The sequence below is a fragment of the Choloepus didactylus genome, chromosome 11 (genome assembly GCF_015220235.1).
Source record: "Choloepus didactylus isolate mChoDid1 chromosome 11, mChoDid1.pri, whole genome shotgun sequence".
Taxonomy (NCBI): domain Eukaryota; kingdom Metazoa; phylum Chordata; class Mammalia; order Pilosa; family Megalonychidae; genus Choloepus; species Choloepus didactylus.
In genome coordinates, this window is record NC_051317.1 from 11,285,971 (window position 1) to 11,313,339 (window position 27,369).

General features: G+C 36.1%; 1 protein-coding gene across 1 annotated transcript in view; it reads left to right on the forward strand.

Annotated features, from left to right (window-relative positions):
- GABRB2 (gamma-aminobutyric acid type A receptor subunit beta2) overlaps positions 1-27,369 on the forward strand; it is a 232,590-nt gene that overhangs the window by 121,074 nt on the left and 84,147 nt on the right. Inside the window, exon 5 of the mRNA XM_037799426.1 lies at positions 391-473. Coding sequence (XP_037655354.1) covers positions 391-473 — 83 coding nt within the window. The remainder of the gene's footprint in view (positions 1-390; positions 474-27,369) is intronic.

The following is a 27,369-nucleotide window of genomic DNA, read 5'->3' on the forward strand; positions in this document are numbered from 1 at the left end:
TGTGACAGGAAGAGTGATACCTGTATCTGTGTTTCTCAACCACCTAGATGTTTGTGAAACTAAGCTTTCTGGGTACCCCCAACCCACAGCCGTCAGGAGGCTCAGGAACTGCCTGTTTAACAAGCACATCGAGGTGATTTTGGTACAAGTAGGTTAATGCATTGCACTTTGAGAAGTACTGATTTAACCTAGTCTCTTTATTTCATAAATCAGTGTGAGGCTCATAAAGAAAAATGGATATTTGAAGTCATATCATTGATTTTCATTAGAGTTTGGGCAAAGTCACCATCTTCTAGAGCCCCAGATTTGTCTTCTTTGATACTTGGACTTAATTTTTCCAACCAGCCATGGACCTGCTAACAGCACATATCATTGCTCTTTCTTTTCTAGAATCACAACCACAGCTGCCTGCATGATGGACCTCAGGCGGTACCCATTGGATGAACAAAACTGCACCCTGGAAATTGAAAGCTGTAAGTCTTTTTTGAGAATCCAGCTAACATCTGATCAATGGGGTCTTGAATAGACAGAGGCTCCTACCCTGGCTCATGTCCAGATCAAAGGTCCTGCAAGGGTTCTGCTGACCTACTCAGTCTGGAAGAGAGAGGCAGCCACAGCATCTTCTCTCTGCTGTGCTGCCACTCTCGCAGGCCCTTCCCTAACTCCCTGGGAGAGATGTTCAAGGAGAGAAGTAATCTAGCAATTGATGGAAGAAGCTAAGAGCCTGGAAGGAGACCCAAGGGCTAGTCTAGGCATTTAAAATATGGAATCGGTACCAACAATTGCAACAGACTTGGGAAAATAGAGGGAAGTGCCAGGGTATCACAGGATGCCCTAGTTGTCTCTGCCTCTAATAAACTTTATCTCTTTGTAATTGCAAAATAAACATGGCTTTTCAGATTTGTTAAGACATTTGTAGACTGTGGATTAGTGGGAAACCCCCTCACCCCACCCTCCACCTCAGGGACTACTTCTGGTGTCTAAAATTTCTTTTAGTTGTCTTGCTGAAGTCCATGTACTGAGCAAGCTTTGTGTGTGTGTGTGTGTGTGTGTGTGTGTGTGTGTGTGTATCTGTTCTGTGTCCTGACAGCCTGTTTTGTGGTACTGTTCCTTTTCTAGGGTATGGTTTGTCTTCCTTGTTGATGACTGAGTCACCTGCCTGTTTGGTGGGCTAAAATGTTGATTTCATAACCTGTATCAGTTTCAAAGGCCACACAGGGAGACAGTTTGAGGTGGAATAAAATTTTGAACCTCTTTTCTCCATCAATTCTTTGGCAGTATTTCCTAAGTACCTCAACCCACCAAACAATTGGTGGCTGATGATTTTGTATCCAGCATTCCAGGTAATGAGTAATTTGACTACTGTGGGGATATCCTCAGCTTTGTGAGGGACTCAGCTCGCTGTGGTAAACCGCACAACTTCAGATCGCTGCACTGAGCATAAAATTTGGCCCTTAGAACACACTGAGAGTATTTTTGCCTGTTTCAAAAGAAAGTTTCCAGGGATAATTAAATTTACATGCATTTTTAAGAACCTGATTTCATACTTGTACTTCTTCATTACTTTCACATTAAAACTTTTCCTTATAGAACTATTTAATGAAATTGATCTATAGGATTTTGATGATTATTTTTAAGTAAATATCTTTGGAGCAACTTTGCATTTTCTTAACTTATGCTACAGGTTAGAGTGAATAATAATGTTCTTAAAAGTCCAAATTCTTTGGTTATTTCAAATTGTTGATGTAAGGATATTTTGGGGTGGGGGGGAAGTATGTTGCTTTTGTACTATTTGGAATTTCTGTAGTAAGAGCATTTGTCATGGCAGAATTAACTGCAATTTTAAACAATCATAGTTGTCAATGGGTAGAGTATTTTTCATTGTTGTATTTCGTGTGAAACTTCCATAAGCCCCTGAGGTAAGTAAGCAAGATATTTTATTTTAAAGAACTGACATCTGAAGACACAGGCAACATCTAAAGGTTTTATGTTATTAAATTATAATGAATTATATTAATAATTATTGATTCAATTATGAAATTAATTATAATCCAAATTTTTAAGATGAATATTTTTAAAGTAAATAATAATTCCTTAGATTTTAGAATTTTTACATTTTATAAAGAGAATTTGACATATTTCATTTCAATTCATAGTCACTCTGTGAAATGAGTCCAATAGATACTATCACTCCCGTTTTTACAAATAGGGAAAGAGAGGCACAGTGGTTACATGATTTGCCCACTGTTATGCAGTCATGAGTGGCACCACAACCTGTGCTGATATGATGACTGATAGCTGATTTACCTTAGTAAAGCCTCTGATTTTGGAGGGACCAGATTAAATAGAAGACTCCTAGTCTAAAAAGCAAGAAAATCGCCTGCTTTTGGGGGAAAGTGAGACTTTTTCATATTTAGCCAGGCAGCAAATCATTGATACAGAGAATGAAATATGATGTTATATTAATAATATACATGAGATCCAGATAGTATTGTTATAAATAGTTGACGGAGCATAGTGAAATGAGTTTAGGATTGTCTCCCTTCAATAGCTAGCTTCCCAGTTGATGACCAGTATTCCACCTATTCATCCATTCCTTTCAGTTAAGCAAACCCTGGGCATTCATTCATTCTCATTCATTTGCTCCCTCATCTCTTCCTTCCTCTCCTCTTCCCTCCCTTCTCTCCTCTCTCTCAAATGCAAATGTCCCTAATAATAGCATTGTTAAGTCATTAACACCTGGTCACTATATAAAGAATAAGTCTATTGGCTCAATTTCCAGAGAGAACAATATAACTTGATTCTTGGCATCCTGAAGTGAAAGAACATCAGGATTAAGTTCATTGTTTCTTCATTCATTCATTGATTTGTTCAAAAATTAAATATTTATTGAGCACCAGTTTTTGCCAGGAATTATATGTGCTAGAAACATAGTACTGGGCCAAACTAGACAGTATTCCTGCTCCCCTTTATTATTATGAGGGAGATAAGTATTATTCAAAAAAATTCGTGTCTGAATGTAACATTTTAATGGTAAAAAGTGCTGCCAAGATGAAGTATTTAGGTCTATAAGATTTTAGAGAAATAATATTTTGAGCAAGCCTTGAAACAAAGTACTGAGGATTTTAGAAGGTCAGTATGGACTATGCTTACTTCATAAATTTTCTTAAATTTGGAAAGATGGAGACGTTCCAAATGGGTCTAATGGGATTTGCAGAAGTAAATGGGCCCTGAAAATACTTATCACTATGCAGGCCTTGACACATCATTGCCAAAAGGGAAAGAAAAATACATTCCCAGGGTGTTCCCAATCCTTTCATTTACTTACATGCTCCTGTTTTCTGTGTGGTCAGAGGGAATACATCGTATTTTGTCTATATAGGCCTGTGGGTATATATGTACACATATACATATATGTATACTCTTTTTTATATATGTACACATGTGAATATATGTACATATACATATATGTATAAAATCTTGTCTATATATTTCAGTATAGGTTGGGAAAGAGACACTGGAATACTTGCCTTTTTTTTCTGCAGATACATCACCCTCATAGCACCAATTAACAAAATTATGCCCTAGCCTATATATATAAAATGGTGTTTTTTTTAACATGCTTTAAACAATTTTTATTATACTTTCATTTAAACCAGTTTACAAAGGTGCTACCTAGCTGAGCCTCCATTTCCTCATCGATAAAATGAGGATAATAATGCCTACCACATGAGCTTACTATGAGGATTAAATAAAATAATTTAGATGAAGAATCTAGCACATTGCTTGGAACCTGGTAGATATCTAATAAAGAGTGATGTTAGTAATAATGATTATTACTGTTATAACACTAGTCATCATGACAATATATTTGAAAGCCCCATACTGCCACAGATTTGCCCTAATTAGGAGAACCAGTAAATCCAGCCAGAGGTCTATGGCACGGCGTCACCCTTCTCATTTTTTATAGATCTTATTCTGGTCCTTGGTTTTACATTCCAACTTCTCTTTATCTGTAGTACTGTTTTCTTCTTCAGAGAGTTCCTCAGCCAAATGTACCAATAGTATAAAATGCAAAGTAATTTCTTTTACTTCAGCTAAAGGGAAAAGAATTAACAGCAAGTGCAAAATCTGGAGGGGGATTTAAAAGTGCTTCGACACCTGTACTTTGATCACATCAAAGGACAGTTCACTTACAGAGAATCCATCCATGGTTTTGTTAACACTCAAACTGGCCAAAGAGGACAATCACCACTTGGTGACACACAAAGCCTCGATGGTTGATGTAGCAAAAGTCCCTGAGAGAGTGTGAGAGTATGTACAGGCATGTCCTCTTCCTAGGGATATTTACCGTGTTGTAAGAAAGCAGAGAATAGAAATGTGCTTGCCATCATCTTATTGAATTCCAATTTAGATATTATATAAAAACAAATTGCTGTTGGGGTGTTGATGGAATAAAGGCCCTGTTTTCTTTGTTCAACCATTTCATCCTGAATCATCCTTACTGAGGAGGTCAATATAGATTAATACGTTTAAGCAACTTGAGATATTGCATCCAAATTTACTATGGCAGAAGGTTAATATAGTTTGGAGCTAGGCCATGCTATGTTCTGGCCAATATTCCAGTAGATATGAATGCAGTGTTTTTTTAAAACTTAGAGAAAAGAAAATGTACTGTGTCTTCTCTGCCCCAAAGGCAAAAATTGATGGTATCTTAGCTAGAGTCAGTAGACTCAAAAGATCTGTAGCAGGGGAAGTAGTGCTCAGATAGGGCTCTGGGCAGTGTGGAATACTGGATAGGATAAGTTTTGAATGCAGGTAGACTGGTCTGGCCAATATGCCTCAAAATGACTAAGCAGATCCTTTAGCTTCTTCAAGCTGTGGTTTCTCAACTGTGCAATAGAGTGGTACCTCCCAGGTAATGAGATACTCAAGATACAGATCTTAGTGCAATGCTCGGAAATGTATTTTACATAAATTGAAGCTGTTTTCATTATGGCGTCATCATTACCATTATCAAATTACACCTGGAATACTGTCCTTAATTAAAGTCATGACATTTCAAAAGGTAGATTTATGTAATGTAATATAATGTGAATGACAGGCAAACCCTGGAATATGAAGAACAAGTAAAAGAAATTGAGCGGTATTTACCATGAGAAAAAGAAACGGACTTGGGAAGGAGGTGGTATTTGTATGGGATAGGTATTTTCAAATAATTTAAGAATTTACTCTTTTTTCAAAAAAATTCAATTTTATTGAGATATATTCACATACCATGCAGTCATACAAAGCATACATTCAGTTGTTCACAGTATCATTATATAGTTGTGTGTTCATCACCAAAATTAATTTTTGAACATTTTCATTACCATACACACAAAAATAATAAGAATAAAAATTAAAATAAAAAAGAACACTGGGTGCCCTTTTTTTTTTTTTTTTTTTTTTTGCCCCTGTTTTTCTACTCATCCATCTATACACTGGACAAAGGGGAGTGTAGAGTGTGATCCATGTGGCTTTCCCAATCACATTGTCACCCCTCATAAGCTACATTTTTTTATACAAGCAGCTTCCAAGAAGAATTTACTCTAAGAAAAGAGAACAGACTATGTCTTCCATAAGGGCAAACCTAAACTTAATGCTAAAAGCTTCCAAAAGGAAATCTGGGGCTGAAAATATTTTTTAAAAAATGAATTCATAGCAATTACAGCTGGTGAAAATCCAAATAGGCTGTTGTAGGCTTTAAGACCATTCTCTGAGAAAGAAGAATTCTTGCACTGGGCAAGTGATAGCATTAGAGGATTTCTAAGTAGCTGTGGGTTGATGACTACTTAACAGCAGCAAAAATATGTGGGATTTTGATCAAGCAGTGGTTTATGTGGAGACTCAGATCCCATATGCATGTACTCCACAAGCAGCTAGTTAGGAAACGATGAAGATCACATCCTTAAAAAGATTTAAGTTAGAATGGTGAGTGTGTCTTTGGTGGTTTGTTGTTATTTATTTTCCTTTTTTCAGATTTTCTGCACAGGAACAGTTATGTGTCCGTGAGGAATAGGGCAAGGACTCCACTAATTTTTCTTTCCTTCTAAATAATCTAAACCCTTTTGAGACTTTTAATCTCCTCAAGGCTTTAAGAATCATTATAGCAGAAGAGAATGTACGTGTGCATGTGTGTATGTGTGTATGTGCATGTGTTTGTGTGTGTGGAGGGGGTGTTAAATAATGAAACTACTAAATATTTTAGGTGATCCTTAAATTATTTTGAATAAAAATTTCTGTCAAAATCCAGTGAAGCTTAGTAGTAATTATTTATTTAAGGAAAGGCAAACAGCATTGCAAATGCATCGTAGTATCACTGCATATGTACTAATTTAATTTGCATCACTGTCCTATTTTGATATTTTCCTGAAATTAACTGTGGTAGTGGAAGTGGAGGATTTGAAGATATTTGGAGATATTTTTTTGGAGCTGAGATCTTGGTTTAACAATTAGTCCTGATAGTCCATAGATAGGTACCAGGCTGCATATTTAGAAACTCAGGTGCTTCATTGCGGAAATTATTTCTGACCTTGATGTATTCCTTTCAATCCTTCTGTCATTAGAAAGAAATGACTGGAATATAAAAGCTCCATCTTAATACTGAGAATAAAGAATAGTAACAGTGAACACTTTCAATCTGATGTTTGTTGTTTTTTTTTTTCCCCAGTAAAGAGGAAGCTTTTTTTCTTTATTTACATTTTTCTTTATTTCTTTCTATAACCCCAATTTTCTCTTTCTAGAATTCCTGTTAGATAGCTCTTGAGTCTCTGCATCTGTCTTCCATGTCTCTGAACTAAAAATTTTATCTCCCAGATTACTATTTATTTTACTCTAAAGAAATTATTTTTATGAAGTATTTTATTTTGGCAATCATGTTTTCAATTTCTAGGAACTCTTCCTTCCTTACTCTTTGGTTACTCATTTTCCATAGTAGCTTGTTCTATTATGGATGACCTGCCCTTCTGATTTTAAGAATATAGATTTAACTTATTTTACATATTCTTTGCTCTTCTCTTCATCTTTCTATTTCTTTTTGTGATGCTATTTATATTTGTTTATCTTGGTCCTTCTCTTTCATGCTGATGGTTTTCTTCAAGAGTCTGCTGACTTTTGTAGTTAATTCATATTCTTAAGTAAAAGACCAGTTTGATCAGTACAAATAGTTGATATGGCTTTTCTGAATTGATGCAAGTTTCTTTAGTACTTTCATTTTTCTCTGAATTGGGTGGGGTAGGAGGAGAACTGGGCATGTTGACGAAACAGCCTCTCTCCTTAGGGGCCTAGACCAGGATCAGGAAAGCGAGTTGGAGTCCCCTCTCAGGTAACCAAAACTTTCATCTGAGACTTGGAAACTTTTGATTATTACACTTTTTGACTCCCAGGAGATGCTGCTGGAACTACAATATTTTTTCCCCTTATTTGTAGAGATTCCCAAGGTTATCTTGGTCTCCATTCTGATTTTTTCTTCAGCCAAATAAGCTGAAATAAGCTCTTAACCAAATATGTAACCTAAAATCATAGGAGTTGAATTATCATAATTACTATGTTTATTATGATGTGCATATCAGGTTTCACGAAGTAGTCTCCAACTTGCACTAAAAATGCCAAGCAAGCCACAAATGTGACATTTTCACCTAATTAGGATGAAGTATAAAATGAAGCTCAGCCAAGAAGAGACTGTCATTACAGGAGGAAGGCATTGCAAATATAAAGTTTAAAGTCTTTTGACAGCATTTTACAGCAAATGTGCCCATTTAAACTTCCAGGGTGAAGGTTTTGCAGTATCATTCCTTAACACTTAGTTTACACTCATGGTGACATTCTGTGCCACTTAGAGGTTACATGGACAGCATTTTTCTAATGAAAAATGGGTGGATTAAATGCAGACAGAATAAATTCTTAAGAAGCATAGGATTATAATAACTATTATGAGTCAGCCTTTGAACAGATAGGAGAGCAATGCAGGATATCTATTTTATCAAATGACAGTATCTGTCAACAATTTTTCTACTCTTAAATACCATCAGTTGCAAGATTCAACATGGTATTAATAAGAATAATACAATCCTACACTGAATAAACTCATCTATTGTTAGCTATTATCTTTATTTCAAAAATACGAAAATGTGAATGGAACCTGAGTGCATTGGAGGTGAAATAGTATAGTTAATTTCTTATTTGCAAAGGAAATCTTACATTATTATTCCTAAGTGGACAAACCAAAAAGAGGCGCACTCCACAGTGCTATCAAATTAGTATCTCCCTCTCTCAAGTGCAAATCTGTCTGCTTTGATTTAGGCTGTTTCTGAGATGGTCTGCAAAGTGAAGCAGCTTTTAAAGCTTATATATGTACCATAGTAACTGCTGACCCAAAGGGTTTTGTTTGGAGAGAATATATTATCCTGGCAGTGATCAAGACTTCCACATACCTCAACAGACACTCTGGGAATTGAGAGTTTTAGGTACAGAGAGTTTGGGGGGAAATCTTTTTAACAGTGGACACAATCCCCTATTAGATATTTGTGCTCCTGATTGAAAGGACAGCAATATAAATACCATCGAAAACCAGGTAAGTTGAACCCATTAGCTTCCATTCCTCACCTGCATCAAGCTCAGTTGGTCAACTAAATGAGTCCTGAGCCTGAGAGCCACTTAGCCCTTAGTGACCACAGCCCTGAAATTAGTAATGTGTTGACACAGTGGCACTCCATGCAGCTTACAACTCAAAGATTAGCTATAGGCAATTACAAGAAGACTGACTTACACGATGGCTTCTTGAAGCAGTTTATTAAAGACTAAATGAGTCCCTAAGATTCTTAGGACACTGAGTGTTTGACGATATTCTGCTCAAAAGTCCATCTTGTGTATATTTCTTTGCAGGATTGATGGCCACTTTCTTCTAAGTTTCTAAAGCTGTTTTTTCTCCAGCATGGAAATTGTCCACTAGATCTAAAAGCATTTAGGTCCTCACTTTATGACACTGATTTCTCTGTGGCAAATCTCACTGGGGGCGGATGGTAGGAGTAGAAGCTAGTTTTTCTTTCAACTAAGGAAAGGTGCTGTCATCCTGTAAAAAAAAAATGGTCTCCTTGTGGCTGGGCTTCATTTATATCTGATCCTAATTAAGTGAAAATGTCACATTTGTGGCTTGCTTAGCATTTTTAGTGAAAGCTAGAAAGTACTTCCCAAAACCTGATGTGAACAATATAAACCCAAGGCATCGATACACCCACAGACCTTCCCTGAAGCAACGCCGAAGACTCCTGTCATTTTTGCCTGAGAGTTGCAGCCCAGGGACCTGCCATCCAGGCTGTTCTCTCCTATCCTGAGCCTGGTTCCCCATATTACCACTTGAAGATATTTTCCTTCCAGTATGCTTTCAGTAATGTCAATCAGTTTTTGCAAGTCAAACACATCTTTCCTCATGATAACCTCCAGAATCTACCATCGTCCCTGCTTCCACTTCCCTTGCAGCCCACACCGTGATTTTATTTTATTGTTAACAATAAAAATAATTTATCAGCATCACCATTGTTATCAATGATTACTTTGTGCCAGACTTTGTGTTATGAATATGCAGACATGAGCTCACCCAGTCCTCCCTGTGGCAGCTGCTAATATTATTTCAGCCTTACTGATGAAGTTGTATAAGTGACATAAGGCCACACAGATTAGCAAGAGAAGGTATTGATAATGTCGCATTGAAGAAGGCAGAATCCACTATTGTTGGTTGAAGCAGAGAGGGACTGTTTGGCTTCAGAATTCTTGGGAGGACTAAAGAAACAGACCCTAGCCTGAGCTTTTAAATATGACTCTCAAAGTCACAGCCCAGCCCTGTATTGCCAAGGCACTGCTGCCCCTGCCAGGATATTACGACTCCTTGCTGAATCAACGGCCACCGCGCAGGGGCCCGAATCCAAACCCACACCACCCTCGTGTAGTCTGTTTTACTAAAATAGGTTTTTTGTCCTGTACCACTCTCTTCACTCAGCTCAGTTCCCAATTCATGTCTCCAGCAAGTGCATTGGATCAACAGAGCCCGAATCACATTGAGAACCCTAGACAGAAGTGAGTCTGGGAAATGTATCTTTTAGGGAGTCAGTCCCCAGAATTGAGCAGAGCAGCCAAGCTGGAATGTGAACCCAGGTCAGCCTGATTTTAGAGCCCATGCATATGACCATTGTCCTTATCATTTCCTTGTTTATATTCCTGTCATAGTATTAACACTTTCCTCTTTGTATTAGAAATAATTTACCATTAATTATTCTATACCTATCGTACCCTGCTTATTGAATTATATGCATTTAGTGGACATTTGCTATTTTCTTTGTCTTCCCCACATCTGAACAACTTTATGAGACAGTACTCACATCCCATTACAGTAACTGAAAAAGCCAGACATTCATTCTCTCAGTCATCCTTGCAAATAGTACTCAAGAACAAGATACCACCAATCATTTAATTTTGAATTGGAAATTAGTGCCATAAGATCCAGCATCTGTGGAAAAGTGCAGCCTACTAAGAAGAGTAGTACCTGTGGCAGTGGCTACGTTGCATTTCCAGAGGCAGACGTGGCAGTGGATTGGTGGCAGTATTCGGTGGTACATGCCTGTGGTAACTACAATGAAAACCACAGCACATCTGCCTATATGACAGCACATCTGCCTATATGCCTATATGACTATCTTCACTATATGACTGTAGTTCTGCTATATGACTGTAGACATTGTTCCTGACAACACAACTTCCATTCCAGGGTCTCTGGACTTCTATAAGCTGTTTGTTATTAGCGTGGTAATTTTGTTTTCTATTTAATTTAGAACAAGTCAGTTTCTGTTAATTAGCCACTGGAAACTTGACTGCTATGTCTCTCAAAGGAAGGGTTGTGTCTTGGATTATCTTTAATCTCCCACAGAGCTTTGCGTATGGCAGGTAAATAGGAAATTTTTCATGAGTTTAATTCATTTCTTCCACCGAAGTTGAACTCTAGATCCAGGTCTTACCAAAACAAACTAGTGGGGTCTCTTAATGTATTTCTCTGCATTTCACCTTATATATCACCATGTATATCACACTCTCAGTCTCCTTGCCAAATGCCAATCCATTTGGCAGCTACCTTAATGTCTCCCTTTGGTGTAAAGAAAATTGAGCTGGGAAATTTGTTAAAATATTAGAGTCTATGTGAATTGTCTTGGTGGCCATATTTACTCTCTCTCTCATACACACACACACACACACACAGAGAGAGAGAGAGAGAGAGAGGGAGAGAGAGAAACAGTTACTATGTGTTAAAGTCATTGTCTCATTTAATTATACCTAATGTGCAGTGAATTGATACAATGGTGCATGTGCATCATGGGCACAACAGAAACTTTAGCAAATGATCCCTTTATTACTTGCACAGTAGGAAGAATCCAGAAAGGGTAAATAATCTCTCTGCCACATACACAACACAAAGAGTCTGGGAGAGCAGGACAAGAAGTCTCATCATGGCCGATCTTCCCAGATAGTCAACATCTGCTCCAGGTCAAGGCTGATAGATGGCAGCTCTGCCCACCCCACTTCACACTGGAGAAGAGGAACAAGTCTATACTGTTGGAGTGTGGTTTTTATCCACCTCAGGGTGAGGGGGGCCTGCCACTTGGAATTCCTGCTCTGATGCATCTAGAGCTGCTTGCTCCTGGTTTCTGGGTTTTAAGTCTGACCAGGCCTTTTCATGAGACTTAACATCTCCCATTCTGGAATGGCACAGAATAGAGAAAAGGAGGTGGGGTAGCAGAAGGCCTCTGGAGGACGGCTGCTTAACCTGTTTTTGTGACTTCCCCAGAGAAGGAAGCTGGGATAGGTGGGGTCTGGGTGATGGCTTCCCTAAGAAGGACCCCATGTGATATAGATGAGGCAGTGGAGGTCACAGAGTTCATGAGTTGTGGAGTCAGACTTCAATCCCAGACAGTATATCCCCAAGGGTCATTATCTTAATCCACATACCATGCTACATCTACTTTAAAAGTATGCCAGGAGGGAAGATGCTTATGAATGGTGGAATTGGGCATTACATCAATAAGCTATTTTAATACAGGAAGTTTCTTTCATCCCATTAGTAAGGGAAGTGTTTAAACTCTGAATGTATGAGTATCTTAATATTGTAAAGTTCATAGATGTTTCAAGAATCTTTTAATCATTGCTAGTCCATTTTCTTATAATTTTTTTGATAAACAGGAAGTTTAAAAGAAAAAGATTAATTTCTCCCTAAAATAAAGCTACTCTTACTGTTAGATTAATTGATTTCAGATTCCTCTTTTCACCACCATTAAAAATAAATACTTACTATATATATTCTGAAGCATTTTGTTTGTATTTAAACCTCTGACATAAAACACTACTTGAGTCTAAACTTAATCAAATTCATGGCCAAATGGTAAAGGTTAATGGGCAGAAATGGGAAAGATACATTCAGAATGAGCCAGTCTTGAGATGAATAACTGTGACTGTTTTGAATTATAATTGTACCAGAATCACTTAATATACGAGAAGAAGACAGGGCAGAATTATAGATTGCTTATCTATGCAGAAAAGTTGTTATTTGAATACATATATCTAATTCCCCTTGTTAGTGCTCTTTCTCCATAGATAAAGGTTGTGAGAACTGGTTACAGTTTTCTAATTGTGAAGATACCATTAGCAAAATGTTCCTTTAGGGTTAATTTTAAAAGACCCCTTTTAGATTTGAAGAAGTGCATTCTATGTAATACTAACAATCCCTACATTTGCAATGCCATTTTGTGCTAGGTCTTTAGTTAAGCCCTTTACAGTAAGCATTTCATTTAATCCTTACATCAGCCCCTTGGGTAGGTACAATATCTTCCCTATTTTACAGATGGGAAAACTGAGGCTTAAAGAATTTAAGTTACATACCTGGAAGTGGTGATAGTGGAATTATAATCCTGAAAGTCTAATTAAGAATTGGGTAATTTAACCATGCTGATGGAACTCGTTCAGTTAGTTAATTAAAACAATATAGGCTTAAGAGCTGAACTTCAAACTGTAGCTGATATTCAATTTAACATGAATTTATGGAGACCTTGCTGTGCTTGGGAAACCATGCAAAGAATTAAGAGATATTAGGTTAAAATGACTTTCAAATGAAACGAAAAAAGTTTCAGTGGCTAAAAGATTTCAAATAGAGTCAAGAGGTCATTCTGGAGGTTATTCTTAGGCATTATATAGGGACTCCTTTTTAGTCTCTAATGTATTAGAATAGCTAGAAGGAAATACCTAAATCTGTTGAACTGTAATCCAGTAGCCTTGATTCTTGATAATTGTATAATTATATAGCTTTTATCATATGACCGTGTGATTGTGAAATTATTGTGACTGATGTTCCCTTTACCAGTGTATAGGGCAGATGATAAAATAAAGACAAAAAATATATAAATAATGGGGAGGGAGATAAGGTTATGGGATGGTTTGGGTGTTCTTTTTAATTTTAATTTTAATTTTTTTCTTTATTTTGGAGTAATGAAAATGTTCTAAACTTAATTGTGGCAATGAATGCACAACTATGTAATGATACTGTGAGCCATTGATTGTACATGTTGGATGGATTATGTGGGTGTGAATATATCTCAATAAAATTGCATTAAAAAATGTCTCAAGAAGCCAAGGAAGGGTATTATTTTAAGCAAAAGAATAATCGATTCTCATTTTAACCACCTATCTCTTCTGGGGAATCTGAGACAATGAGAACAATTTATCAGGTTTTCCAGGAAGAAAAAGGCAGATAATCTGCCTATTTCCTACTGCCACATCACAGATAAATAGCAATTATGGAGCACTGAGAAATATTAAATTCTTCTAATCCCTTTGCCCTACCATGTTAAAGTCTCAATGGACCACGATCCAGCTGCTACACTAGGAGGAATGGATGGAATTTTCTTGGAAATAGTGTGATCTTCTGTTTATTTACATGACTAGTATAAATTGTTACTTTTCTAGACCTAATTATTTTTCTTTATTAGAGAAGTTGTGGGTTTACAAAAAATTGTACATAAAATACAGGATTCCTATATACCACCCTATTATTAACACCTTTCATTTGTGTGGAACATTGGTTACAATTGATGATAACACATTTTTATATTCTATGAACTATAGTCCATGGTTTAACTAAGGGTTCACTGTTTGTGTAGTGTAGTTCCAATGGATTTCTTAAAAAATTTATTCTGTTACCATATATATGATATAACACTTCCCCTTCTAATTACATTCAAATATATATTTTAGTGCTTTTAGTTGTGTTTACAATGTTGTGTTCCCATCACCACCATTACTAAAACATTTCCATCATTCCAGATATGAACCCTGTATGTATCAAGCTTTAACTTCCCATTCCCCATCCCTACCCCATTCCCTGGTAACCTATATTCTAGATTCTGACTATGAATTTGCTTATTCTAAGTGTTTCAAATCAGGGAGGTCATGCAATATTTGTCCTTTCATGTCTGGCTTATTTCACTCAACACAACGTCTTCAAGTTCCAACCATTTTGTCACACATATCAGGACTTCATTCTTTTTTAAGGCTGAATAATATTCCATTGTGTTTATACCGCATTTTTTTTTTATCCATTCATTGGTTGATGGACACTTGGGTTGCTTCCAATTTTGGTAATTGTGAGTAACACCGCTATGAACATCAGTGTGCAAATATCTGTTTGAGTCCCTGCTCTCAATCCTCTTAGATATATACCTAGTAGTGGCATTGCCCAGTGTGCTGGTTTGGATGTTTTATGTCCCCCCAAATGCCATATTCTTTAATGTAGTCTTGTGGGGGCAGAAGTATTAGTGTTGACTAGGTTGGAATTGTTTGATTGACTGTTTCCATGGAGATGTGACTCAATCAACTGTGGGTGAAATGTTTGATTAAATTATTTCCACGGAGATATGGACCCCGCCCATTTAGGGTGAGTCTTAATTTAATCACTGGAGCCCTATAAAAGAACTCACAAATAGAATGAGCTCAGAGCAGCTGACAGTGACATTTTGGAGAGCAGCTGCAGCTGAGATATTTTGGTGACAGCTGTTGAAAGCAGACTTTTGCTGATGCTATGGCAATGGTAGCCCAGAGTTTGCTCTGGAGAAGCTAAGAGAGGATAAAACACCCCAAAATCAACATTATGAAGAATGGACAGAAGCTGAGAGAGGAGCTGAAACACAGCCCAGGACCAGCAGATGCCAGCCACGTGCCTTCCCTGCTAACAAACATTTTCTGGATGCCATTGGCCATCCTTCAGCAAAGGTACCCTATTTGTTGATGCCTTAGCTTGTGCACTATTATGGCCTTAAGACTATAAACTTTGTAACCAAATAAACCCCCTTTATAAAAGCCAATCCATTTCTGGTGTTTTGCATAACAGCAGCATTAGCAACTGGAACACCCAGTCATATGGTAGTTTTGTACTTCGTTTTTTTAGAAACAATTAGACTGTCTTCCACAGTGGCTGCACCATTATATGTTGCCACCAGCAGTGCATAAGTGTTCCTATTTCTCCACATCCTCTCCAACACTTGTTACTGTCCATTTTGTAAATAGTATCCATTCTAATGTGTGAGAAATTATGGTTTTGATTTGCATTTCTGTGATAGCTAATGATATTGATCATGTTTTCATGTGTTTTCTGACTATGTGAATATCTTCTTTGGAGAAATGTTTATTCACGCTTATTGCCCATTTTTAAATTGGCAATTATCTTTTTGTTGTTAAGTTGAAAGATTTCTTTATGTATTCTGGATATTAATCAATTTCTTTATATATTCTAGATATTAATCAGATATATGGTTTCCAAATATTTTCTCCTATTATGTATGTTGTCATTTTATTTTTGTGATAGAGTCCTTTGAGAGACAAGAGTTTTTAATTTTGATAAGTTTCCATTTATCTATTTTTTTCTTTTGTTGCTGTCCTTTGAGTATGCAAGTCTAAGAAATCATTGCCTAACACAAGGTCCTAAAGATTCTTCCCTACATTTTCTTCTAGGAGTTTGATAGTTCTGGTTCTTATATTAAGGTCTTTGATCACTTTTGAGTTGATTTTTGTATATGGTGTGAGGTAGGGGTCCTCCTCCTCCTTTTTTTCCAAATGTCTGTTAGGTCTAATTGGTTTAGAGTATCACTCAAGTCTTGTATTTCCTTATTGATTTTCTGACTATATGTTCTATCCATTATTGAAGTGCTGTATTAAAGTCTCCTACTATGAATGTAGGACCATCAGTTTCTCCCTGCAAATCTGTCAGCATTTGCTTCTGATATTTTTGCAACTCTGCTATTAGGTTCATATGTATTTGTATTTGTTACATCTTCTTGTTGAATTGTCCCTTTTATCAGTGTATAATTACCACCTTTGTCCCATGTAACTTTTTGACTTAGAGTTCATTTTATCTAATATTAGTATAGCTACCCTAGTTCTTTTTTTGGTTATTGTTTGCATGATATATACATATATATATATATATATATATATATATATATATATATATATATATCCTTTCATTAGTCAACCTACTTGTATCTTTGAATTTAAGATGAGTCTCTTGCAGAAATCATATAGTTGAGTCACCTTTTTTATCCGTTAGCCAATGTCTGCCATTTTGAGAGTGCCCTGGGGAGGGGATCAAGAAGCACCCAAAGAGCTTCACCAGTGACTCCCCAAAGCTGAGTTTTCCAGGCCTGCCTAGCAAATGCAACCCTTCAGCTAACTGTCCTCCACATCCTTGAGGAATCACTGCATCCTTAAGTCTCCACTGTCTCTGTCCCTCTCTGGGGTGGGTTGAAATAATGACTGCTCTCAGAGCTGGGCCCCATCCTCTGAAGCTGATAATCAAGAGCCATGATTAGTACTGTTTAGGCCTAATTTCTGGCCCGTGCTTGGTAGGGCTGCACATTTGGTTTAATGCTTTGCCACCACCGTGGTATAATTCTTAATGACTTATGAACAAGGCTCCCACATGTTAATTTTGCCCTGAAAAATATGTCACTGGTACTGCTCTCAACCCTTCTGCAGTAGTCTTTGAGCTGCTGCATTTTCAGCACAAGGCTTGTCATGGGAGTTGGTGTTAGAAGATGTCCCCTAATGTGGGGATATTATCTGTGATTCAGTCTCTTCCTAGAGCAACAGCTAATGGACCATCACTGAATGCTGAGTCTATTGGTTTGGTGGTTCTCTATTGTTTCTTGCTTCTTAGACTCTGGAAGAGCAGAGTTTTTCCATTACCTCTTGTTGGTACCTGCAGCCAAGTTCTGGGGTTCAGTACCTGTTATGCTTCTAACTGGAGAAATAATGAAACATGTTTACTTAGATCTTGCGTATACAAAGGAAGAGAAAGTGACATTTCTTAATGTGTTATCCCAGATTACTCTCTAGGCATGATTCCTAATGCTAGTATTATATATTCTTCGTGGGCTCTGATGTTGTATTTTCTATGCCCTATGAGAATTCAGAATTTAAATTTTAAGTAGAATAACCCTTATTCTACCTTGTGAAACTATCTTATATTTGGCTTATTCTTACTCCCACTACCCCACCCCAGGAGAGTATCAGAGTAATTAAAGAAACTAAATAGAAGCTGTTTTACAAATAATATAGCCTACATAATGCTTCTTTGATATGGAAAGGACATCACAGATTCTTTGTAAATCTCTCATTAAATTGACCCACCATTCTCACCCAAAAAGGGCATGGTTTGCCATTTTAAAACATATGCTCCTGCTTGACAAAGTTTAGTTGAAGCAAACCTGTCAAATGCCAAAGTTTAGAGTATTAAAATTTAACAAAATGTCAGGAGAAATGGGAAAAAGTGGTGAATTTAAGAAAATCTGTCACATAGATTGCATTGCACATTTCTTTCTGCCTAACTTGGGGTGACATATGGAAGTTTTAAAAATATAACCCAATGATGTGTCTTTATGGTAAGAAGTTTATGTAACCTAATTGCCACAGAACTGTCATTGCTGGTTAATTTATTAGGATAATAGAAAGATTTTGTGCTGTTAGAACTTAGGTGGAATGAATTCTGTCCTACAACACTCATAGACCCTTAACCGTAAACTGTCTATTTTTACCACTGATTCGAAACCTGAGAACCTGCACATAGTGGTGAGTTTGGAAGAGTGCTGAGAGCCTTCTGTTATGCGAGCAGTCTAGAAGTAAAAGACTGGGACAAAGGAAATGAAGACTAGAAGTCCAATCAGTTACTAAAAACATTAGTCATCTGATACCACCTGAATATTTTAATTTTTAATTTTGAAATGATTTTATATTTACAGAAAAGTTTCAAAGGTACTTAAGAGAGTTCCCTTATATGCTTCATCCAGCATTCACCAATGATAACATCTTCCTTAACCATGGTACAATTATTAAAACTAAGAAATTAACACTGGTACAATACTATTAACTACACTATAGTCTTTATTCAAATTTCATCAATTTGTCCCTTGTCTGTTCAATTGTTCAATTGGGTGTAAGTTTATTATAAGCAAATCAATTTGGCAGTAAACTTTCTTGAAGGGAAAATAGCACCAAGTAATACGTGCCAAGCATTGTGCTTCATATGCATTGCTTAATTTTATTGTCAAAACAACCCTATGAAATAGGTGTTACTATTATTATTATTAATTATTATCATCATTATTATTTGTTATCCTTTTTTTTTGAAATTGAGGAAATTTAAGCTCAGGAAAAATTTCTTGACAGTCCCAGTTGCATAACCTATAATGCCCGTGGAATGTATTCTTAAGCCTAAGTCTTTTTGGCTCCAAATCTCATGCTATTTATTTTTTAAGCTGTGAAATCTAGGTCCTGCATTTGAGAGGATCGTTACGTAAAATATTTTTATCAAGATATATTCCAGAGGTTTTTGAGTTAGCGCAGGACCTGATATTATATTAATGAAGGCTTCTTTGAAAAGATTCCTTTCATCGACACTGGTAAAAACATACTCCAAAACAATTCCCTAATTGCCTTCACTCTCTCATTCCTTTCCACACACACCCATGTTCTTTCTCTCTCTCTCTCTCTCTCTCTCTCTCTCTCTCTCTCACTCTCTCTCTCTATCTACCCCTTCAGGCAAAAATTGCATATGTGAGTTTGTATATATGTGTATACATATACAAATAAATATAGACAAATGTTACATAAGGCTAAAGTAGAAATCCTGCACCTATAATAATGCAAGGGATTTATAGAAAATAAATTTTTAATGGAATTATGGTAATGCAAATGTAACACTGAATATGAAATCTATGAAGAATCATGCTTTGAAAACAAGTCCCACTAATTAGCAAAATATTCAATTTTGTTTTTTTCTTCTTCACATTCTTAACATGAGGCAGTAGGATAAGAAATTGATCAGAATATTTTAGAAGTTTAATTCCCTACGGTTTTGACATGGTAAACAAGCTAAGATCCTAGTATATTGGACCATTGGGATGATTGCACAATATTAAAACTAAATAATTGTTTAAGCATCAACTTAGATGCATCAAATTCTGGAATTGCTCCCACTGTCTGTTGTTATAATGAAGTGCACTGAATTGAAAGTTATATTCTGTCTAGTTCAAAAATCCTATTTTACAAATAAATAATCAGTATTTTCAAGGTCATTGATGTGGTTAACGGCAGTATCACAGCTAGATCTTTTAGATTATAAGTCCTTTCCTCTTTGATATTTTGTGAGTAAAAAAATTATTAGGAATTAATGAAATAAATCTTTCTAATTATATTTATTTTGCACATCTGATTGTAAGGGAGCAAATAGAAATATTCAAGGCTTACAGTATACCATATGAGCATGACATGATTTTATTCCATTTTTACTAAAATTAAGCCAAATTATATTTTGGAATTGAATAATCAATCAACATACTACCATTAAAGACAAATTGGAATTTGAGGATGGCTAAAGACTTTGTCGTTTATCGAACTTTATTCTACTTTATCTGCAGTAAGAAAATGAAAACAAAACTGAAAAGATTTTCAAATATTATAGAGATAGTGTATGGCATAAGAATTACTAAATGATGTTATAGCCAATATATCCCATTTTATCAATATTCTAGAGTTAAAATTATCAAGAATGTTATTTATTTTCATTAGACAACTTTTATGCCAACAAATATATGGTTTGTATAATAAAAAACCAGGATCACAAGCAAATTATACCTCTAAGTTTGAAAAATGTAGATAGGTTATAAATAGTAAATCTATGGAATAATGCATCTTTAAATGGTTATTTTTAATGTATGAACAGAGTAATTTTTAAAGCCTTCTCAATATTGACAGCTTTGATGAATGTTATTTTTGAATATATTTTCTGCTGACTCTTTCTTAAATGTTTTTCACAAGTTAGAATCAAGGGAAAGGCAGCTCATCCATCTGATATCTATGATACTTTGGGTACCTAATAAAATCCCTGTAGAGAAATATGTATTGAAAGAGAATAACCCACTATCTCAAGTCCTTCCCTGGATTCTTAAATCATGGCCAGCAATTTTGCTGCTCATAGACTAAGAGCACCTTCAAACTGAAAGAGAGATATACACATATTAAGTTTGTGATCCCAAATCATAGTTTTACTGTCTGCATTCTAACCAACCTATGTTTTGGACTTTGTCTTTCCAAATCTGCTGCTGATTTTGTGCATCAATTTTATAAGGTTTATTGAAATAAAATCCTTAAGGCTGTTAGGATTTGTGTGTTGATACATATATTCTGAGGTTTAATTATGCCCGGTTCATCTTTTTAAAACATGGCATTTTTTTTCATGTTCCAGCTTACTTTTTTTAAAATTCAGTTTTATTGAGATATATTCACATGCCATACAATCATCCAAAGTATACAATCATTTGTTCACAGTACCATCATACAGTTGTGCTTCATCACTACAATCAATTTTTGAACATTTTATTACTCAAAAAAAAAAAGAATAAAAACTAAAGAAAAAAAGAACACCCAAAACATACCCTCCCCCATTTCCCCCATTATTCATTTAATTTTTGTCCCCATTTTCCTATTACCCATCCATACACTGAATAAAGGGAGTGTGAGCCACAGGTTTCGCAATTACAGGGTCACGCTGTGTTAGCTGTATGCTTACACAATCGTCTTCAATAATTAAGACTACTTGGGTTGCAGTTCAACAGTTTCAGTTATTTCCTTCTAAGTATTCTAATACAATAAAACCTAAAAGGGGATATCTATATAATGCATAAGAATAACCTCCAGAATGACCTCTCAACTCCATTTGAAATCTCTCAGCCACTGAAACTTTATTTTGTTTCATTTCTCTTCCCCCTTTTGGTCAAGAAGGCTTTCTCAATTCCAGGATGTCAGGACCAGGCTCATCCCTGGGAGTCATGTCCCACATTGCCAGGGAGATTCACACCCTAGGAAGTCATGTCCCACCTACTGGGGAAGGCAGCAAGTCCATCTGCTGAGTTGGCTTAGAGGGAGAGAAGCATGGCATTTTATAAATACCTAGATGTGGTAGTCTTTAGTAGGCTAACTGTTCATGTAATCTAACAGATTATTATATAATATTATATTTGATTTTATAGTTCCTAGGTATAAGTATTAAGTCTTAGCTATATGTCTTTCCTAAAGAAAAAATTGGTTGAAATGAAAGGTGGGGTGGCTCAGATTCATTACATGTGGTTTATTACTATTTCAACACAAAGACAGTAAAAATATGATCCATTATTGATATTAGGTAGTAGACGGATTCTGTGTGGTATAGATAATGTACACTCTAATTTGCACCAATGATTTTAATACACATTTGTTGATAATTTGAAATTCTTTAGAGGTCTGGGTTTGACCAAGAATTAAAATTTTGATGCATAAATCTGAAGGAAGTTAAGGATATGTTCTCAGCAGAGCAAACTAAGAGCTATCAGGCTGGGGAATCCTTCAGGGAGTACAGCTTCTCAGTTCTCAAGGAAGATTTGGTAGGGATGGTACTTTGTCCAGGTGAAGGTCTGTCAAGACCCAGGAAGCCCCAGTTGTATGAACAACTCCAACACAATTAACTCACATGGCAATGAGGACCTGTCTGTGGATATGTGCAGTCAGCGACTGACAAGACCTGGGACAGAGAGGGCATAGCAGCCTGCTCATGTCTGCCACAGGATTAGAAAAACAGACATTATATTTATTTTAACTACAAAACACTACAGTTGCATATGATCATGATTTATAATATAAAAATAAAATATAAAATTCTTTCATCGTCCCTCCATCCACTCCCCAGATATGGTCAGCAATAATAGTTTATGTACTTGTTGGGACTTTTTCCCATGTTCTTTTTCCTCCAGTGTATATAAAATAGGCATCTTCAATGTTAGATATCTATATCTATATCTACATCTACATCTATGTTTACATCTATATATCTATATCTATATCATATTTATAGATCTATTTCTATATCTATATCTATATATCTGACTACTTTTAATTCCTACATAGTTTTACATTATATGGATGTCCCATGAATTATTTAATAATTTTTCTATTGATGAACCTTTCAGTTTTCTCCGAGTTTTCCCTATCACACAGTAAAGAAATGAATGTCACTGGGCATTGACTTTTTTTTTTTGCACTGTCTTTTACTTTGTAGAATAATAAATCAATAGAACTGGAATTATTTGTTGTATAAGATTATTCTATTTAAATTTTTGATAGATACTACCAAATTGATCTGCAAAGAATTGTGTCAATAGCAAATTACAAATGGTAGATTTTATCAATATTTTACTTTTTTTTGCCAATCTGATGGGTAGATATTGGTTTCTCAAAGTAGCTTGCATTTCCCTGACCACTAATGAATTTAAATGCCTTTTCAAATATTTATTAGATATGGATATTTTTCTCCTGTCAATTTTTGAACAATACAATTGTTTTATAATTTTTATATTTCTCATTTTTTGTATTTGGGGAGTTTTCATCCTTTGTTCCATATGTTACAAATGTATTCTTCCAGTCTGTCATTTGCATTTCCACTTGGCTTATGGTGACTTTCATTAAAGAAAAATTGTCTTTTTTATGTGGTCTAATCAGCTGGTCTTTACCCTTCTGACTGTTAGATTTTGTATTTTTTTTGTGATGATTCTTTACCCAAAGATCCTAAAAATATTTTTCTTATATAATCTTATACATTCTTCTGTTACATTGCCATAATCCAATATTTTCCTGACAAAGTTGAGTTTGTAAATTCTTTGACAGGATTCTAAATGCTGGTCAGCCTCCCACTGTGTGGAAGGATTAAGGCCTGTTCATTCTTTTTTTGTTTTTAATGCAATTTTAATGAGATATATTCACATACCATATAGTCATCCAAAGTGTGCAATCAATTGTTCACCGTATCATCATGTAGTTGTACATTCATCACCACATCATTTGAACATTTTCATAACTTCAAGAAATAAAAATGAAAATAAGAATAAAAATAAAAGTACAAAAGAACACCCAAAACATCTCATACTCTGTTCCCCCACTATTATTCATTTACTTTTTGGTCCCCTTTTTTCTACTCATCTGTCCATACACTGGGTAAAAGGAGGGGGAGCCACAAGGTTTTCACAATCACACAGTCACACTGTATAAGCTATATAGTTATACAATTTTCTTCGAGAATTGAGGATACTGGAATGCAGTTCAGCAGTTTCAGGTATTTCCTTCTAGATATTCTAATACACTAAAAACTAAAAGGGGATATCTATATACTGCATAAGAATAGCCTCCAGAATGACCTCTCGACTCTATTTGAAATCTTTCAGTCACTGAAACTTTATGTTGTTTAACTTCTCTTCCCCCTTTTGATCAGGAAGGCTTTCTCAATCCCACAATGCTGGGTCCAGGCTCATCTCTGGGAGTCATGTCCCACATTGCCAGGGAATTTACACCCCTGGGAGTCATGCCCCATGTAAGGGGTAGAGCAATGAGTTTACCAGCCTTGTGGACTTAGAGAAAGAAGCCACATCTGAGCAAGAAAGGAGATTTTCTGGGGGTGACTCTTTGGCACAATTATAAGTAGGCTTAACCTCTCCTTTGCAGGGACAAGCTTGATAAGGGCAAGCCCCAAGATGGAGGACTTGGGCTACTATAATGGTAGCCCTCAATGCTTGTGAGAATATCAGGAATTCCCCAGGTGGGGAAGTTTAATATTTCCAATTTTTCCCCAGTTCCTCAAGGGGCTTTGTAAATACATTTTTATTCTTTGCCCAGATTACTCTGGGATGTATCAGGGCTTCATCCTATCCTGTACAAATCAACCAGATCTTACCCCCTATTCAAGGTTCCATGTAATTATGGTGTTTGACTAAACTGAACATGCAAGTTTAATTATATAGCGTGCTACAGAAAATATAGATTTTCCACCAAATAAACATCTCTCCTTTGGTCTCACATAGAAGTTAAATTTTTAAAACATAGTCAATAGCCTCCTTTTCCCTTTAGTCTTGTTTACATTAGTCCTAATCAAGTCAATTTTGTTCATATCTCCAATCGAAATCTGATCTCTTTTTCAGCTTTTTTAACATTTGCTGTATGGGGTAATGCTGACATTCATAGCTGCTGAACTCTGGCTCTGAGTCTCAGTGTCACACAGATACGCAATGTTATATGTACTGACCAGGTTATATACAAACTGCTCAGCATCTCAGAATTTAGAGATAACCACTACAACTTATGAATAGATGTGACTGCTGTAAGAGCTTACAATCTTGTAACCTTTACCATAAGCCTTTCCCTGATAACCTGTGCTCTCAGATTCAATTCTCAGATTTTGCACATTATAGTTAGTCCATATTAGTGAGGTGTTATAATGTTTATCTTTTTGATTCTGGCTTATTTCACTCAATATACTGTCCTCAAGTTCTAGTCACCTAGTTACATACCTCACAACTTCATTTCTTCTTGCCGCTGCTCAATATTCCATTGAATGTACACACCACAGTTCATCATTTCGTTTATCGGTTGATGTACCCTTAGGTCACCTGCATCCGATGTGAATAGTGAATACTGCCACAATAAATACCAGTGTGCGATGTCCAGTCATATCAGTTCCCAGTTATTCCAGGTATATATCTAGTAACGGGGTTTCAGGACCATATGGCAACCCCATAGTTATTTTCCTATGGAACCACCACACTGCCCTCCAGATGGGCTGTACCATGCTACTTCCCTACCAACAATCAATAGGCACATCCCTCTCTCTACATTTTCTCCAGCACTTGTAGCCCCCTCTTCATTTTTTAAACAGTTTTATTCACACACCATACAATCCATTCTAAGTAAATGATCAATGATTCCCAGAATAGTCACATAGTTAATGTATTCACCTCCACAACCTATATGAGGACATTTCCATTTCTTCCACAAATAAAGGAAAGGGAGGGAAAAAAGAGGAATAAAAATATTAAAGATAGAAGAAAAATTAAAATAAAGTAAAATACAATGCAAAGGTCAAACAATAACACCACCACCAAGAATCCCATACCACTCCCTTATAACCCCCTCTTATAGACATTTAGCTTTGGCATATTGCCTTTGTTACAATTAATGGAAGCATCTTACAATGTTATCATTAACTTTAAACTCTAGTTTGTATTGATTGTATTTTTTCCCTTCTACCATCCAGTTTTCAACACCTTGCAATGTTGACATTCATTTATTCTCCCTCTTTTAAAAAACATTCTATTTGTAAATTTAATCTCCATCATTGACCACACAAGTTTTCACTACGTTATAACAATTCTAGTCTTTATCTAATATCTTTCCTTCTAGTTTCACACATACCCCTAGCCTTCCTCTTTTAACCATACTCACAGTCATCTTTCTTCAGAGTACTTACAATATTGCAGTATTATGCTATCTATTTCTGGATCTGTACAATCAATCCTGTTACCCTTATGTACTCCTTCAGCATCAAATGCCCAATTTCTAACCTCTATCTCCTGATAACCTGTCTTCTCAACTTGAACTCTCAAATTTCACTCATCAGTGTTAGTTAGTATTAGTGACTCCATAGAGTACCAGTTCTTTTGTTTCTGGCTAATTTCACTCAATGTAATGTCTACTGTCTACCATTTTGACTTTTGGAGTTAATATGTCATATCTTATCTATCTTATCTTATCTCTACTTTTACTCTAATTTCTACTCTCTTCTCCAAACCTCTCTCTCCTACATTTTCCTATCTGCCGGTAGTGCTCCTGTAGTATTTCTTATAGAACAGGTCTCTTGTTCACATACTCTCTCAGTGTCTGTTTGTCTGAGAATATTATAAACTCTCCCTCATTTTTGAAGGACAGTTTTGCCAGATATAGAATTCTTGGTTGGCAGTTTTTCTCTTTTATATCTTAAATATATCATGCCACTGCCTTCTTGCCTCCATGGTTTCTACTGAGAAATCTGCACATAGTCTTATTGAGCTTCCTTTGTATGTGGTGGATTGCTTTTCCCTTGCTGCTTTCGGAATTCTCTCTTTGTCTCTGACATTTGATAATCTGGTTATTAAGTGTCTTGGAGTTGGTCTATTCAGATCTGTTGTGTTAGGGGTACGCTATGCTTCTTGGATTTGTAATTTAATGTCTTTCATAAGAGATGGAAAATTGTCAGTGATTCTTTCCTCCATTATTGTTTCTGCCCCTTTTCCCTTCCCCTTCTGGACCACCCATGACATGTATATTCATGCACTTCATATTGTCATTCAATTCCCTGAGACCCTGTTCATATTTCATATTTTTCCTGTTCTTTTCCCTATCACTCTCTCTCTCTCTCTCTCTCTCTCTCTCTCTCTCTCTCTCTCTCTCTCTGTCTGTCTATGTGTGTGTATGTGTGTGTGTAGGATTTCAGATGTCTTGTCCTTCAGTTCCTGAATCTTTTCTTATCCCTCTTCAAATCTGCTGTTGTATGTTTCCATTGTGTTTTCATCTCTTCTACTGTGCCTTTCATTCCCTTGAGTTCTCCTAATTGTGTTTCACACTTTCAAGTTCTTCCTTGTTTATGTTTGCCCAGTGTCTTCTTTATGTCTTTCATCTCTTTTGCCATATCTTCCCTCAACCCACTGATTTGATTTTGAATTGATTTAGTATATTTGTTTGAAGATCTTTGATTATTTGTTTCAACTCCTGTATCTCATATGAATTGTAAGTTTGTTCCTTTGGGCTATATCTTTGTTTGTTTCTGGTGTGATTCATAATTTTTTGTTGTCTAGGCATCTTGCTTCCTTGATTGTCCCAATCAGATTTTCCCAGACCAGATGGGCCCAGGTC